This window comes from Nothobranchius furzeri, chromosome 12 (assembly GCF_043380555.1).
Source record: "Nothobranchius furzeri strain GRZ-AD chromosome 12, NfurGRZ-RIMD1, whole genome shotgun sequence".
Lineage (NCBI taxonomy): Eukaryota > Metazoa > Chordata > Actinopteri > Cyprinodontiformes > Nothobranchiidae > Nothobranchius > Nothobranchius furzeri.
This window is the reverse complement of record NC_091752.1, coordinates 44,943,380-44,960,005: the sequence shown is the minus strand read 5'-3', so window position 1 is coordinate 44,960,005 and position 16,626 is coordinate 44,943,380. Positions and strand designations below refer to the sequence as shown.

The 16,626-nt window shown below is 45.7% G+C and overlaps 1 protein-coding gene across 7 annotated transcripts in view; it reads right to left on the bottom strand.

Moving 5' to 3' along the window:
* Positions 1-16,626, bottom strand: part of LOC107396544 (ubiquitin carboxyl-terminal hydrolase 54) — a 143,777-nt gene that overhangs the window by 28,903 nt on the left and 98,248 nt on the right. For 6 of the 7 annotated variants that reach the window (XM_070542630.1, XM_070542629.1, XM_070542628.1 and 3 more), the window contains 11 exons: positions 16,356-16,490; positions 16,168-16,281; positions 16,007-16,089; positions 11,195-11,297; positions 10,971-11,117; positions 10,744-10,893; positions 5,325-5,493; positions 4,952-5,143; positions 4,617-4,751; positions 3,584-4,226; positions 268-395 (listed from right to left, as the gene is read on the bottom strand). In XM_070542630.1, coding sequence (XP_070398731.1) covers positions 268-395; positions 3,584-4,226; positions 4,617-4,751; positions 4,952-5,143; positions 5,325-5,493; positions 10,744-10,893; positions 10,971-11,117; positions 11,195-11,297; positions 16,007-16,089; positions 16,168-16,281; positions 16,356-16,490 — 1,999 coding nt within the window. The remainder of the gene's footprint in view (positions 1-267; positions 396-3,583; positions 4,227-4,616; positions 4,752-4,951; positions 5,144-5,324; positions 5,494-10,743; positions 10,894-10,970; positions 11,118-11,194; positions 11,298-16,006; positions 16,090-16,167; positions 16,282-16,355; positions 16,491-16,626) is intronic. The other variant, XM_070542632.1, reaches the window with a different exon arrangement.

Below are 16,626 nucleotides of genomic sequence, written 5' to 3'. Positions count from 1 at the left end.
GGCCATTTCAGGAATTGCAAAATAAAATTTTCAGCTGAAACAGGAAAACACATGAATGCAGCCGACAATGGGTTTGGGGGTATTTATCAAGAGGAAACATTACATACTAAAAAGCTCCAAAAAGTAGATTTTCCATGATATGGCCCCCATAAAGGGTCAAAATTTCCCTGCAGATGTTTAGATTGATCAGATCACGAATATTGGAAAATATTTTGTGGTATGTTATTAAAAATAAACTTTTTTTGGTTTCATATTTAGGTTCTGTACCAGAGCTCTCCATGTTAGACAAGTTGAGCTCCTGCAGCAACGAGGCACTGCTCTTGGACCTGATGTTCTTCCAGGACGGCCCTGACGAAGAGTAGGAGGAGGACAAAGGCTTCTTCACAGCGAACTCCCTAAGAGAGAAGACAATTGGTTGTTCAAAATGAAGTTAGAGCCCAACTTTACACACTATTCTGCATTGGGTCTGTGTGGATTTTCTCTCATTAACCCTGAAATACATTTTAAAATTCTATCCAAGTAAATGCATTTGCAAACCTAATGTATTTCAAACTGTTTTAGCTGTCCTTTACATTTCTGTTTTAAATGAAACCGTTTCTTTGATCCGGAAAAACAGATCATTTCCCCAAGACGACTTAATTAACGTGGCTTTGTCGTGGTTCGGAGCACTGTAAAAAATGGCACTTCTGGTTATTGAACACCACATTTAGCTTCACACAGCTGCTCACGTCCTCTGAATGGATTAAATTATGCTTTACTTCGACAGAACAAATGCTTTTAATTCCATTAATGTTACTGTGGACGCTTTTTGATGCTGATCAGTGGAAGACTCTAAAACTTTGTGTGGTGGTGAAGAGGGTTCTAAATCAGAAAGCTCTCAATTAAAAGGGCGATCTCCATCCTAACCCTGACCTATGGTTGTGAGTGTTGAAAAATTACCAAAAGAACAAATTCGTGAATATTAACTCATTCACTGCCATTGACGACTAAAGTCATCATTTTAGATCCAACCGTTCAATGCCAATGACGACTGAAGTCGTCATTGGCATTTTTTTACTGTTTGAAAGTCGGAACGAGCCCCCGCGCTGAGAGAACAAACATCTCAGCCCTGAAGCCGATCTTCATCCGCATACGTCACACGTCACGTGATCAGGAAGCAGAACATTCATGTGTTTGGAGATTGTTTTGGGCCGTTCCCGTAAAAAAAAAGTGAGGTGCAAACCAGAAAAGCGTCTGCTGATCACAATTCGACAACGGATTATGAAAGAACGGATAACGCTCGAAACACGCGGATTCTTCCTGATGTAAGAGGTGAGTCTCCTCATTGTTTTGGTTGTTTTGGCGTCGACATCATCCTAGCACGCAACGTTCTGTGACTCTTAAAAAAACAGTAAAAACAGTGAGAAACGCTGGCAGCGAAGGCCGTTAGCGATCAGGAAACCGCCGGCAGTGAATGAGTTAACGGTTGAAATGAGTTTACTCTGCTGGCCTCGGCCTTAAAGATAGGGTGAAGAGCATGGAAACGCGGGAGAGGAGCCTGCCACTTTAGAGGAGCCAGCCGATGAGGTTTAAGCAGGGTCCGGCAAGCTGTGGGGCTTTCGGCTTGGGCTACAAAAACGTCTTAGTGTGGGTTACTGTAGCATTTCACCAACCAATCAGAATGGGCATCAAAATACGTTACTTCCACTGCTGGACATCTGTCAAAGTAAAAGTCGACACAATATGTCTACAAAGCCGGGGTCACATTGAGCGATTTTTGACCATCCCACAGGATTGTTCATGTCACACAGTGAGAACTCCAGAAAAGTGGCACACTGTACGACACAAGATGTCAGTCAGGCAGACTGCACAACGTCTCGTTCTAGCAGGACACGCCACGTCATGAGCGCACCTTCCCGAAACATACGTCACTAAACAGACCGCTAACAAAGCTGAAAAGATTTTAAAAAGCGCTGTCGTTAACACTTCTTTTTAGTTTAAGCTCATGACCTAGCTCATCTTCCTCAGAAAGGAAGGATCGTTTTTCAAAACCCTCACAATGGCGTCGGACTCTGGCTGTGGGTCTCATTTTCCCGTCTTCTAGCTAAGCCCAAGGCGTTCCCGGACCAGATTGGAGATGTAACCTCTCCAACGTGTCCTGGGTCGACCCGGGGGCCTTCTGCCGGCAGGACATGCCCGAAACACCTCCCCGGGGAGGCGTCCAGGAGGCATCCTGACCAGATGCCCAAACCACCTCAACTGGCTCCTTTCGATCCGGAGGAGCAGCGGTTCTACTCCGAGTCCCTCCCGAATGTCCGAGCTCCTCACCCTATCTCTAAGGCTGAGCCCGGCCACCCTACGGAGGAAACTCATTTCGGCCGCTTGTATCCGCGATCTCGTTCTTTCGGTCATTACCCAAAGCTCATGACCATAGGTGAGGATTGGGACGTAGATCGACCGGTAAATCGAGAGCCTGGCTTTCTGGCTCAGCTCCCTCTTCCCCACGACAGATCGGCTCAGCGTCCGCATCACTGCAGACGCCGCACCAATCCGCCTGTCGATCTCCCGATCCCTCCTACCCTCACTCCTGAACAAGACCCCGAGATACTTAAACTCCTCCACTTGAGGTAGGACCTCTCCCCCGACCCGGAGGTGGCAAGCCACCCTTTTCCGGTCGAGAACCATGGTCTCAGATTTGGAGGTGCTGATCCTCATCCCAGCCGCTTCACACTCGGCCGCGAACCTACCCAGCAAGAGCTGAAGATCAGAGCTGGATGAAGCTAGGAGGACCACATCATCCGCAAAAAGCAGAGACGAGATTCTCCTGCCACCAAACTCGACACACTCCACACCACGGCTGCGTCTAGAAATTCTGTCCATGAAGGTAATGAACAGAACCGGTGACAAAGGGCAGCCCTGGCGGAGTCCAACCCTCACTGGGAACAGGTCCGACTTACTACCGGCTATGCGGACCAAACTCACGCTCCTCTGGTAAAGGGACTGAATGGCCCTTAACAGAAAGCCACCCACCCCATACTCCTGGAGCGTCCCCCACAGGGTGCCCCTGGGGACACGGTCATAAGCCTAAATAAATAAACTTTTGCGATTAAATTTAATTATCTTAAATTAAACATTAATCTTTGGATTAAAATTCGACCAAGCTCATTGGCATATGAACTTCTATCGAATATATAATATCCTAGATATTTATATATGATAGAAGCTTCATTGTTAACTCGTTTGGGTCTTTTCTCAGAATCTAACAACTGACAGCAAACAGTGTTGATTCTAGTATGTAGATTAACACGCTACATTGGCATAATGTGTGTTTGAAGGACACAGGACCTGATCCAAATGTGTCTGGGCACATTTCTGGGCAAGGTGTGATTTATCAGTCTCATGGGTCCAAAAATGACTTAGCGTGAGTATAAGTGTTTGCTGAGCTTAAGTACACATTTTTAATAAGGCTTCTGCACAAAGTGAGGCTCCTGTGCATTAAACCAGAATCTAAAGGTTAGCTTCCTGTAGAATATTTCATGCCTCAGGACAACCCACCCCCCAAATGTTACCTGATTATCTCATATATTCCTCCTGAGTATCTCACCTGTACCCCAAGGTCAAGTCCAGGCTGACGGGACTGCTGCTATTCCTCTCACTGCTCTCGTAGCCACTCTCTATCCTCTGAATCAGCCTGGGGGGAGGGGGAGGAGGAGGAGGAAGCTTAGCTTCTCTGAAGCAGCTGGGCAGAGTCTTGGAGGAGCCCGGCCTGACAGACATCACCTCTTCCTGGACTGTGAAAGATTTGTCTGCTCCTTCACGGTCAAGAGCTCCAGAGTCTTCAGATGGGGGACACCCGAGGGGGCTGTATCCTGCCTGTCTGCGCCTCTCTCGGCAGAATATAGTGTCAATGTTAAGGGCCTCCCTCCGTGGCCTCCATGCTGGCCGGTACCTCCCTGCCACACCTCCTCCAGAAGAGCTGGACTTGGACTCGCTGCTTGTGCTGTCTGCCTCCCAGTCTGGCAGTTTACTTGAGGAAGAGCTCAGAGCTGCATTTGCAGCAGAGAGGTGCTGACCAGAAATGGAGATTTCAGAGGAGGCAGCTGGCAGGGAGGAAGAAGAGGAGGAGGAGAGGGGCCGGATGATGTTGGTCACGGTCTCCTTAAAGTCTCGGAGGCGATTGGTAGAGGAGAGGGAGGAGGAAAGCTTGTGGAGGTGACGAGGAACCTGCTGCTCATTTAAAGTTTCTCCTGGAAAGAGGTCAGATGGAGAAGAAGATTAGGGGATGACAAAAAGAGCAATAGATCAAAATGAGGGAGGAGAGAAAATAAATGACAATAGAAAAAAACTCAACAGGAATGATGTTATGATGAATGACAAAAAATTTGAGGTCATGATTCAAATGTTATACTTAGAAAAAAGATATTTTTCATTTCCCCAAAAACAATTTATTGACTGATAAAAACTAAAATTAGAACAAATTTTATTGGTTATAGTTAATGATAAAAGTTCTCATTTGTTGTAGTAAACCACTCGTCGTGGAATACATTCATGTAACGAACTATGATTTACGTTGTGACTGTTGTAGTCCTATATCTTCTAGACATTATGTGAGTCTGTACTGGTCCAAACCCGCCTACCCTCACTGTGGTAACCAGCTGATGAGGCTTCGCTGTCGGGTTTTGTTCGCCAGGACCGGTTCGAGGTCTGCCTCTTATCCCTGGACCCACCTCCTCTCTTCAGTGACTGGTGCTGCTCACCGTCCGTCACGTGGCCTTAGCAACGAGACGCACGGCAACAGATGGTTTATGGGGTGATCACCACAATGACAATTACAACGCAAAAGTGAGGCACAGCGTAAAAGTGCGTAAAGCAGAGATCTGAGACGTTCACGCCCCTCTGAGGTCAGAGGCCACACCATGATGAGAGAATATCACACAACCGTAGGCGGTGTTAGTAAAAGTTAAACTGGTACCTAAGGTATCCAGGCTGCAGAGTGAGGTGTGAATGGTTCTGTCGGGTCTTCCCGTGCAAATGACAGTTCCCTGGGAGTCAGACGAGTAGTGACTCGCCAGGGACTCGTGGTGCAGGTGGGAGGGCTGTCGGCCAGAGTAGCTCTCGGTGGATGAGTCCGTTCGAGTGTCGCTGGAGATGGACAGCTCTCGACCTGACAAGGAAGGGGGAGGGAGGAGGTTGGCGCTGGTGTGCTCACACACAAATACACACATCTCATCAAGCTTCTACTGTTTCTCCAGCTGTTAGCTGATCCCTCATTCCTTTAACAACTGTAGTTACCTGAGCGTGTGCTGCTGTGCTACTACTACGTCTCCTAGCTGTGTTGTAGTTACCCGAGTCTTCGCTGTCGTAGCAGGCTCGGTCCAGATGCTGCAGGTCGAGGCCTGAGGGCAGGTCCTGCACAGACACTGGCGTCCCACGAGGGTCGGCGTACAGCAGCAGCAGAGGTTGGTAGTGGCCCTTAATGCAGCGAGACACCACGTCCTTCCATTTGGGGCCAATCTGAAGGACAACACAAAACCCAGCCAATGTTTTTAATCACATCAAAGTGAGAATGAGCAGCTCTGCAGGTTGACTGGCCAGTCATCATGGATCAAAACTTGTCTAAAATCAATAAGGAAACAACCAATCACAGCTCTGATGACAGAAACTCTCAAACCAGCTGCTACAATCACAAGAATGAGCCAGGACTTTTACCAGCTCCAGGTTGTTTTCTCCCTTCCCTTTTCGTCACCCTGATGGAGATACGTGGTCTTCTCTAACTTTGTTAGTTAGTCTTTTTCTTTTCTGTGCAAAAGAAATCCTCCTGTTTTATGATTTCCACCCTTCCTCCATGTTCCAAAGCTTTGCTTGCTTCTGACAGGACTTCCCACCATGGAGTCAGCCGACCCATCCAGAGCAAAAACATGTGGGTGTTTGTTCAACAGAGAGAACGAGATAGAAAAAAATCTGCTGGGTGTGTGTGTGTGTGTGTGTGTGTGTGTGTGTGTGTGTGTGTGTGTGTGTGTGTGTGTGTGTGTGTGTGTGTGCGCTCACTCTGTGGCCCCACCCTTGATTCAGTCCTGTTGCAGTGATGAACAATGGAGGGATTTCCTTGTTTCCACAACAGGCAGAAAGAAAGGGAATGACACGTATCATTCCAGAAGTTATTAGAGAGCGGCGATGATGGAGGGAGGAGCAGCATGAGAGCAAAGGAGGAGCAGAGGTGGGCAGAAGAATCACCCGGTTCTTTCTGTCGTCATCAATAAAAAATGTGCTCTCTCTACGAAAATGCTTAAAACGAGCAAAACCACTTCCCATCTCAGAACTCGAGAATGTTTTTAATGTGGACTCTTTCTAAAACTAAAAAGCAGTAGGTGTCACCAAATCTCCACAAGTGGAGCACATGCCTCGTCTTTAAAATGACAACTTGCTGGTTTTCCATAACAATTAGGAACATGAACGGTGGCGGTTATTAGACACAGGCAGACGTCTCATCATCTCCGTCTGAAATCCTGTTAGGCTGCATGTAACAGGCAATAACGCTGTTGTTGTTGGCTAGAAGGTCACGGGTTTGTGTGGCCTTCCTGTGAAGAGTTGGCGTGTTCTCCTCATGCGCGTGCGGCTTTTCTCCAGGTACTCTGGTTTCCAGAACAGGCATGTTGTGTCATTAGAGGGTGAGGATAACATCCAATTCCTTGGTATCCACATTGCGTCTGATGTGACTTAGCCTCTGAACACATCAGAGCTGGTGAAGAAAGCCCAACAAAGGCTCTTCTTCAAGAGCATCCTCTGTCAGCATGACAGTCTGGTACGGGAGCTGCTCAGCACAAGATAAAACCAACTTGGTCCAAAAGGTGAGGACAGCTCAGGGGATTGGTGGAAGTCCACTGCCAGACCTGTAGGGCTGCAACAACGAATCGATAAATTCGATGAAAATCGATTACTAAAAGCGTTGGCAACGAATTGCGTCATCGATTCGTTGTGTCGCACAACTCTTCCAAAAGCGCCCCCCTTCTCGCCCGCCGTTCAGCGCAGACAGATCAGCGCGAGGGAGAGCCGGCAGTTGTTTGGAAGAGGAACATGGCAGAAGCAGCGAGAGTCAAAAAAGTAAAAGCTTTTTAAGTTTGGGAGCATTTTCAGTTAAATCAGGCGAAGACATGCGTTACCTGCAACGTTTAGGTCAGACTTGGCATGGCACGGGATGATGCAGCGTCTTAAACGCAAGCATGTCGGGATCATCAGCGAGGAAGGAGAGAACTCTGTGTCCGGGTAAATTAAAAACTTTTCAAAAGTGATTCATCCAAGTCCCGGATTATTACACAGGCTAGACATGCCCTAAGCTCGTAAAAAAAAGAGTCTAAAGTCGTGAGCGCGACGCTTATTAGATGAGCGGGGGGACTCGCGCTGCTGCGAACCGGTTCCACCCAAGGCCGGATTAACTGGGCAATTGCCCAGGGCCCACGAACTCTAAAGGGCCCAGGGCACGAGAAAAATACTGTATCTATAATTTCCCGCTTTATGAGGACTATGGTGACCGTACGTTCCGTTTTCCCCGGACGTGTCCACTTTTCACTCTCTGTCCGGCGCGTCCGGACTGCGGGTTGTTGTATTGATGAAAATGTCCGGCTTTTCATCCAGGAGCAGGGATCGAATTATGGGGGAGCTGTATATCCTACACATCCAGGTGAACCGGAAAAAGTTTTCTATATTATATCATTTTTGGACTCTTCTGAGCAGAGAGCGGCACAGCGCATTTTTGCGCAACGATCCAGGCAGCTGCTTCCAGCGCACGGTCCATTCTCAAAGTGGCGCAACCAAAAAACTATAATTAGCACACGATCGTTCATGTCTGCACATGTTCTCTACTTTCTGTCTTATTTGTGCCTGCAGCGCTCTGCTACTGCGGAGCTCATCACCTGTGCTGCGGTGATTTCACCTCACGCAGCATCGAAAACGCGCTCTGCTCTTTGCGGTCAGGAGATCCCTTTGATCTGCTCAAAAATAACTGATGAGGTGAAAAAGTAAGAATCCAGGCAGCAGTTTTTCTGGAGAATTAAGAGGAGATGCAGGAAGATGAGAGACAGACAGGACAGGAAAATAGTTCAATAAAAACAAAACAAAACAAAGTGTTGAAAAGTAAAATGTAGGTAGATTTACCTCCACTACACGTTTTTACCTGTATAAAACAATAAGTTACACACATGTAATATTTATAAATTTGATACTATTCAGGTCACCTTCAAAACTCAGTCACACACCCAGGGCCGTTTCAAGTCATTTTGGGGGCCAAGGCAAAATGCCCCCCCATAACTGGGCTCCCCAGAAGCCTCTGTGTAATTCATACCCTATCCAGTAGTGTTAGTTATACAGTGTTTATAAAAGCCCCTCGGGCATTACTGACATGTTCTAATATTATCAGATGAAAAACTAAATTATCAGACATGCTGTCTCATCTGCTTCTTTTCTAAACTTGCGTCATTTTTGGAAATAGTGATCAATTTTGATTAATTCACAGCCTATGTTTAATTACATTTAAAAATGTCTACAGATGAGATCAAACAAAACAGATGAGAATTGCCCTTAAGCTGTTTAATTGGACCAAGCATTTTAGGTCACAGATAGATGTAGCTTAGGGTCTCTGTCTATACACCTTATAAGACAATTTAGGTGATGGCATGTTGTTTTTCTGCTATTGAACTGTTTTCTAATAATGTTGTGTTAAATAAAGTGAAGGAAGGAGAGAAATAACGTTTTCCTAGCAGTTTAAAAAAATTTCCCCATGTAATCCGATTAATCGATTAATCGTGTCGAGACCCCATCCGATTCATCGATTATCCAAATAATCGTTTGTTGCAGCCCTACAGACCTGGACTCAGTGTACTATGGAGAGATCCAGAAGAAGGCCAGACATATTGCAGCAGACCCCACAGGAACAGGAGCGTAAAAACACCTCCAGACATAGAGATCCAGCTGAACCCTGTAATTTTATTTCTGTGTCTTCTGAAAAATGAAGCTCAATTTTCATGTGAAAATTGTTGTGCTAAAAAGTCCACTCAGCAAGGCAAGGTTGAGACTGTGTGAAGAAGAAGAAGAACAAGAAGAAGAAGTCACTAGGCGCTTCACAAAAACAAAAAAAACAAACAAAAAAAATGTAAAAATATAAAAAAGAATTAAGAAAATGATTAAAAATATATTTAAAATGAGCCTAAAATAGACAATTGTGATTTAAAAAATGTTACGAAAGAGAGAGAGTGAATAGGAAAGAGGGAAATCAGTGGATCCTGAGGAAGGTGGAATAGGTGGGGAGAGCAGAATAAAGAGAGTGGTGAAGAAGGTCATACAAAAGCCAGCTTGAACAAGTGAGTCTTCAGCTGCTTTTTAAAGGAGACCACTGAGTCCACTGATCTCAGGCTCAGGGGGAGAGAGTTCCAGAGTCTGGAGGCCACAGCAGCAAATGATCTGTCACCTTTGGTCTTTAGCCTGGTGCTGCACAACCAGTAGGCTTTGATCACTGGACCTCAGGGACCTGCTGGGGGTGTAGGGACTAAGAAGATCACCAATGTAAGATGGTGCTTGTCCATGTAAGGCCCTATAGACCAGAACCAGGATCTTGAAATGAACCCTGAAGTTGACTGGCAGCCAGTGAAGCTGGAGGAGAAGCGGGGTGATGTGGCAGACTTGACAAGTCAAGTAGCTGATTCAGAGCCCAGAAGATGTTCTGGTAAATACTGTTGTAAAATAATCATATTAGTGGAAATGAGTTCTTATCCTGTACGATTTGTCTCTGAACACGGTGCTGGAACATGTCAGCAGAGAACCAACATCCCAGTGGCTGTAAAATTAGTCCTGTTTTTGCAATACCACCTCTGAACACCAGAGTTCGCCAGATTGTCCGTGTTCCATAGTCAACCTTTAACAGGCAACCAATGCTGGGAAGCTAATACAAGAGAGATGTGATCTCTCTTTTTAATTGTCATCAGAACTCTATCTGCATTATTTTGGAGAAGCTGAAGCTTCCTTTTCTGAAGTTCCGGTCCAAAGATGAGGACTTCAGTTTTGTCTCGATTTAAAAGCAGAAAGTTTGAAGACATCCAATTTTTTATGTCTTCAAGACAAGCCTGTAATCTAATTAACCAATTAGGTTAATCAGGGTTTTATGGATAAATAAGTGTTAGGGTTACAACCACACAACTTCATCTCCATACGTTGCAGTAGGCTACAAAGTGGAAAAAAATATTTTAACATTTAACAGTCTCGCTGTCAGTGCTCGCGCAGACAACATGGATTTGGAGAGAAGCGGTGAGGACAAAGTGGTACTTTGCTTGTGTTGCAGCTCCAAGTTTGCATAAAATCGTTTTTGTTCATGAATTCTGAAGTTTCTGATTTCTGTTTACTAAATGCATGCACCATATTGATTGTTTAATGCAATCTCATGAAAGCCGCTTCACTCATTTCTCGTTATGCTCAAAACAACCTGGTCCCAAATTAAAACAATTGTAATAAAACAGCATAAAATGAAATCAGTATGAATGTACTACTTTTTAATGAAACAAAAAGCAAGGAGCCACATAAGGTCAGAGTGAGATAAAACAAAAACAGGGTTTACCTGATGGCCTGTTTCGGCTGTGTTGTTTTGTTGACTTAGGTCTTTTGCCAAAAACTGATAAATTAATTTTTGGGTCACTTTCGGACGGAAAATTTTGGTGGCCTAATTTTTGGTGAGTTCCTGATCAACAACATTACAACAGGGTGATCTGGTTTAGAGCGTACCTCCTTCACATGTGCATCATCAAAGTACATCCATCGCCTGATGTTAGTCTGGAAGAAGAAGGTGGAGTAATGTTTCCCGTAGTAACAGACCATCCCCACCAGGTAAAGTTCCGACTGCCGAGCTTTTTCCTCCGTCACCCGGTAAAATAGCTGCAGAGACAAAAGTTCCGCTCATCACATTTGCGGATGACACTCAGATTATTTCTGGTTCAGGTCCCGTGTCTTACATCTCCGAGGCGCAGGCAGGTCCCCAGAGTGTGGATGACATCCTCAGCCAGGTCTGAGTGGTCAGAGTCCCAGACCAGACCGATGGTGATGATCTCTGGACTGTTGAGGAGAACACGGGCCATACGGAGCTGCTGACCACACTGACTCTGAGGAAGAGAGGGAAGCTCTTAGATATGAAGGTCTGGAACCAGTGTATGTTCACCTGAGTTTTTCGCACTCTTACAGGACAGCTGCGCAGGTCTCCCATGCTGGCGTTGCGGAGCAGCTCCCCAAACATACTAGGAGTTGCCTTTTCCCTCGACTCCAACATTTTCACAGCCTGGTTACTGAGGAAGAGTGGTTTAAAGATTACTGTTGTGCCTTTATAGAAGCCCCAGCCCCTCTTAGTGTGGGCTTCGTCAAGGTTCTGTTGGGTCCAATGATTTTCACTATTGGTGCTTACACATTAACGTCGGCATGGGCCCATACGTTACTGAACAGCACTGGGATTTGGTTTCACACACAGGTCCGATTTGCATTCTCGGTGCCGAGGCGACTGTTTTTCTCAGACCTTCTCCCCAGCGTCCAGACTGGGACTGAGGCGACACTACGACCGATTGGCCGGCTGAAATTATGCCTACTGTCGCTGATCTGCGAGACAAATAAACCAGCGGGGGGTTTCCCGCATGCGCGGTTCATTTTCATGCTGTTGAGTAAACTTCTGTCTGTAGCACGGAGCTGCCGATCCAGAGCTGCCGATAAGTGTGGGAACAGCAGAAAAGAATAGCTTTGTGTGTGTGTGTGTGTGTGTGTGCGCGCGTGCTCCTATTCTCCACATTGGAGCTCTTCCCCAGGCAAACAGACAGCTGCTCGGGGGAGAAATCTGTGTGTATGTGTGTGTGTGTGTGCACGCGCACCTGTTCTCCACATCGGAGCTCTTGACCTGGTGAGCAGACAGGTGCTCAGAGGAGAAATCAGTGTGTGTGTGTGTGTGTGTGCGCGCGTGCTCCTATTCTCCACATTGGAGCTCTTCCCCAGGCAAACAGACAGCTGCTCGGGGGAGAAATCTGTGTGTATGTGTGTGTGTGTGTGCACGCGCACCTGTTCTCCACATCGGAGCTCTTGACCTGGTGAGCAGACAGGTGCTCAGAGGAGAAATCAGTGTGTGTGTGTGGCACAAGATTATGAGGACACACACAGCAAATTAATAAAATAATGTGGTTCAGAGTCTCCAAAAGCAACACAGCTCATGTCCGCCTTTTGTTCACCTTATGGAGCGATCTTTCCAGCGTGTATTAAGCGCCGCCCACAGGCTCGAGGATTTCCGCATTCCTGAGAAGTCCCTCGGATTTATATGTGAACACTACACCGCCCGTACCAGCCCAAACTCACTCCATCCAGCCCGACCAAACGCAGACCGCGCCGACGCTAACGTGTGAGCGCCTTAAGTTACTTCAGGGTCTATTCTTAAAAATTGTTCTTAAAAGGAACTCTAGCTATGAGGACGTGTATGCCTGAATAAGCCACAAGTTTTCTGTTGTACCAAACTATGTTGTTAGAAACACACAAAACATTACTGTTTATTTATAAATCTATAATATTTAGTTCATTTTTGACATACGTAGGACGCCATATTTTCCACACGCAATGCACTCTGGGGGCGATGACGTATATTGGTTGCACTTGGAAGAATAGCTATTGACGCTAGTGTTTGTTTACGCACTCACCGTGTTAATAATGAAGTAAAATGCCGCGTTGTGCTGCTTCTGGATGTAATTTCCAGTCAGGGGGCAACAAGGGGAGTGATGTGAGTTTAAGCCTGATTCATGCTTCTCCGTCAGCTCCGCAAGGGACAGACACGCACGGATTGACGGAAGCGTTTTGCTCTTTTACTTCTCCGTCTCCTGGAGAGTGTTGCAAAGCAATTACCCGGCAGGACAACAGAGGGCGTAGCACTGTTCTGTGGTATCCTGTCATGTACCGGTCCAAGATAGTGTGTTTATATTGTGTTTTTTGTGTATATAAGAGAATTTTAACACGGACATATTTGTCTCTCATTCTCCTCCACCGCTTCATGCGCTCCCCACCTCTAAACCCATGTTTCCTGTCATTTCTGTCCACAAATAAAACGCTTGCTGCGCATCTTTTCACTCCTCCAGTCACGGGTTCATATTTTTAGAGTTTTTTCGCGAGGTATTCTTCAAGCTTCTCCGTGTCTGCTGCTAGTTAAACTCGGCTCTCTTTGCAATGGCGGCGCTGTAAACAACAGTGGCGTCCTGACCAATCATAAGCTTGCGTAATCCGTCTCGTTCGACGGATGTTTAAAAAGTGGGCTCGACTCCGTACGTACTTGCGTGCCTGCCGGAGCCCTACTCAAGGACGGATAATGGCGTTGCATGTCTCCGCACTGACGCAGACGGAGAAGCATAAATCAGGCTTTACACAGCTTTCCCACTGGCAAGAAGAGGAGAAAGCAGTGTGAAGATGCCTGTGGATGGACACAACTTCCCAAAGATCTGCGGCTGTGTTCCCAACATTTTTCTCTTGATGCGTTTGAGGCTTATAGTCGACCACAACTACTTAAAGAGATCACCAGAGCGGCTGGGTATAAGAGAATGCGGAAACTAAATGCTTTACCGACCATTTTCCTACACAAGGAGCCTAAACGCCCTCGCAGAGACAAGAGACGCTGGACGCTCTCCTGAGCCGACAACCCGCTCCTGCAGCTGCTGCTCCTGTCACGTTCAGCGAACCATCAGACACGCCACTCGTCACGGATGAAGCTGAACATTCACCTCTCCCGCCAGTAAAACAAGCTGTAAGTGTAGCAACACAGTGTTCTCCAAATATATACAGTAATATCTGCAAAAATTATTAAAGTGGTTTCACTGAATATCATCTATAAAGCACACGACAGCCCTGGATGCTAAAATTCTCCAAAATCATTCAGAAGTGAATAAGTTTTACCGCACGATAGTTTACCGTTAACTTCTGCTGACAAAAACATGAGCTCTTTACAACAAACACTCTCCCTCTTTGTTACCATGGAGACACATTTGCTGCACACACACACCACCGGTTTTGTCCTGCTCTCACTTCATCCCGCCCTTCTTGCTCTTCATTTTGATGCTCGTTTTGTGAAACATCGTCAGTGATGTCCTCATTAATGTTTCACTCTGGTTCAAAGTGAAAAGGCTGAACAGATGACATGTTGATGTTGCTGAACAGTCACTACAGGGTCCCAAAGCCGGCCGGTGCAACCGAGGTACAACCATATGATGTCACTACCCAGAGTGTATTGCGACGATAATAATTGCGACCTACAAGTTTAAATTTTTTTTGAATTTTTACAAAAATGAAGACATTAAGAAGGTTTTTTTTACACCATTTTCATATAACTGATACTAACATTTATCTTTTAAGAACCACAAAGTTTTGTAACCTGGGCTCCTTTTAAAGGGAAACGTTACATTTATGATTGCTTTGAGCACCCCAGTGTCTGCTTAACTTCACTGTTGTTAAAACAAAACTACAACTCTCCTTCTCGCTGGGCCCTTGTGTTTTTAAAGCTACAAAGGCAAATTTGGAAAACAAATTAGCTTCAAACGTTTGTTCATGCCTCTTAACAATGTTCTAACATAGTATAGCTACAAAAATGTTGTGTAATGAAAATGAAAGAACTGGTTCTCTCACATTTGTCTAAAAACCACCACCAATAAGTTTCAGACTGAAAGCAACCACTAGACCAGCCAGTTGTCTGTCTCATCAAACAGCCACACTTCCCCGAGTCCTCCATTCATTACACACTCACGTATTTATCAACAGAACACCACTGGTGTGAGAGGTTCTCCACTCAATAATTTCAGAGAAGGTGAAACAGCCGGCTGCTACCACTTCAACTTTAGGACAAACAACCAGAGTCCAAAAAGAAAAACGCCATTTGAAGTCACGGACAACATCCTTATTTAGGAAGCCTCAGTTGATGACGCAACACTCACTGTCCCAATTGTGCAGGTATTTTAACACTTACTTAGAGCGCACTCAAAGCCCTACACACAGTTCCACTAAGGGGACTCTGCAGAGGAGCGTAGGCTGAGGTGTGGGTACTGGGACTGGGCCTAAAACATGCTGACCAGCGATCTCCAGGACAGGGTTTGACACCCCTGGTAGAAAAATATACACTCAGACCTTCTATGCTTCCAGAATCTCAGATGTTTCAAATTGTTTCCCTTTTTTCAATTTCTTTTTAACCCCTTAAGGACCCGAGGTGACACTGGTGTCACAACCCATTTCAAACATTTGCTGAATTGCTTCTTGTGTCAGATATTCAAGTGACATTCCATCCATACATATGATTTTTACAACATTTTTATGTATTTATTCTAATCTGTTTTCTAATTCAAAGGGGTTTGGGTTCTAAAGGGTTAAGTAGGTCAACACAATTCTACAATTTTTTGGGACAATTTAATTTCACTGCATAAAACTCACATCTACGTCTTAACCCTTTAAGCGCCAAAGTCGCAATATTGCGACACGCGTCATTGCTGAATTCAACGAGCCACAGCCACAAATATGATCCCTCATGAAGTTACTACTATACACCAGAAGATAGTGGAGATGTGTAACTTCAGCTGAACTACACTTATGGGCGTGTTTATATTTGAAAGCTTTGGAGTTTTTAGAGTTTAAGCTGAAATATTTTGGTGCCTTTATTCTACCTTACTGCCCTTTGTTTCTTCATAAACATTTATAGTAATTATATTTTGTTAACTTTGGTCAACTTGTGCTGTTTCAAATGTGTCAAGAACAACGTCAGTTTGATCAACAGGCATGTGGAGGACGTGTCTGGATGATTAATGTCATCACGACATCGGCACGTTCTCCTGCAGCTACATCCATCAGAGTTTTTTGTCTGAGCAGCAAATACACCTCAGGTACCAGCAGCCAACATATTGGTTGTCTGGGTGACTCTAATGCGTTTCCTAGCAACCAGAGGGAGAAGAGGCGTGGCCTGAACTTTCTAACTCCGAGTCAGCTGCTAAAGATAGACACTTACCACAGAGAGGTGGTGGAGATGTAATGGACCATCTGAATGAAGGGCAGTGGGTCTGACGACGCCCCACAGCTGCTACAGAGACACTGAGACAGACAAACACACACAGGTATAAACTCTGAAGTGGGACCAGACGGCCTTTGTAAGGTGAACCTCAGTCTCACCTGCTCAAAGAGCGTCATGGCAAACTTCTGGTGGGGGATGCAGTGTCTGGCTGTGCAGATGTCCTCGTTGGTCTCATCTGTGATGTGAAAGTGGATCCTCATCAGGATGTTTTCCTGTGAAATAATACAACGCGAATAAAGCTCCGACAACTCAGTGAGCTGCTCTTCGTTTGTGTTTGTGACCTCACAAAGCATTCCGCAGCGTCATCCATGATGCCGAGCTGGAAGCGCTGCTCGTCCTGGAAGGTTTTGGCGAGGGCGCTGCGGAGGGCGTCAGATGGTAAAACTTTCTCACTGCTGTACTGGAACTGAGCAAAGATGCTCTGAGGGGGTACAGAAAACAAGGCGGTGTAACGTCACGAAATGGACTGATTTTAAAGATCTTGTGAGACATTCCATTCGGCCTACCTCAGGGGTCAAAACTGTTTCTATAGATCAGTGACCTGTCAAGTTCATGTG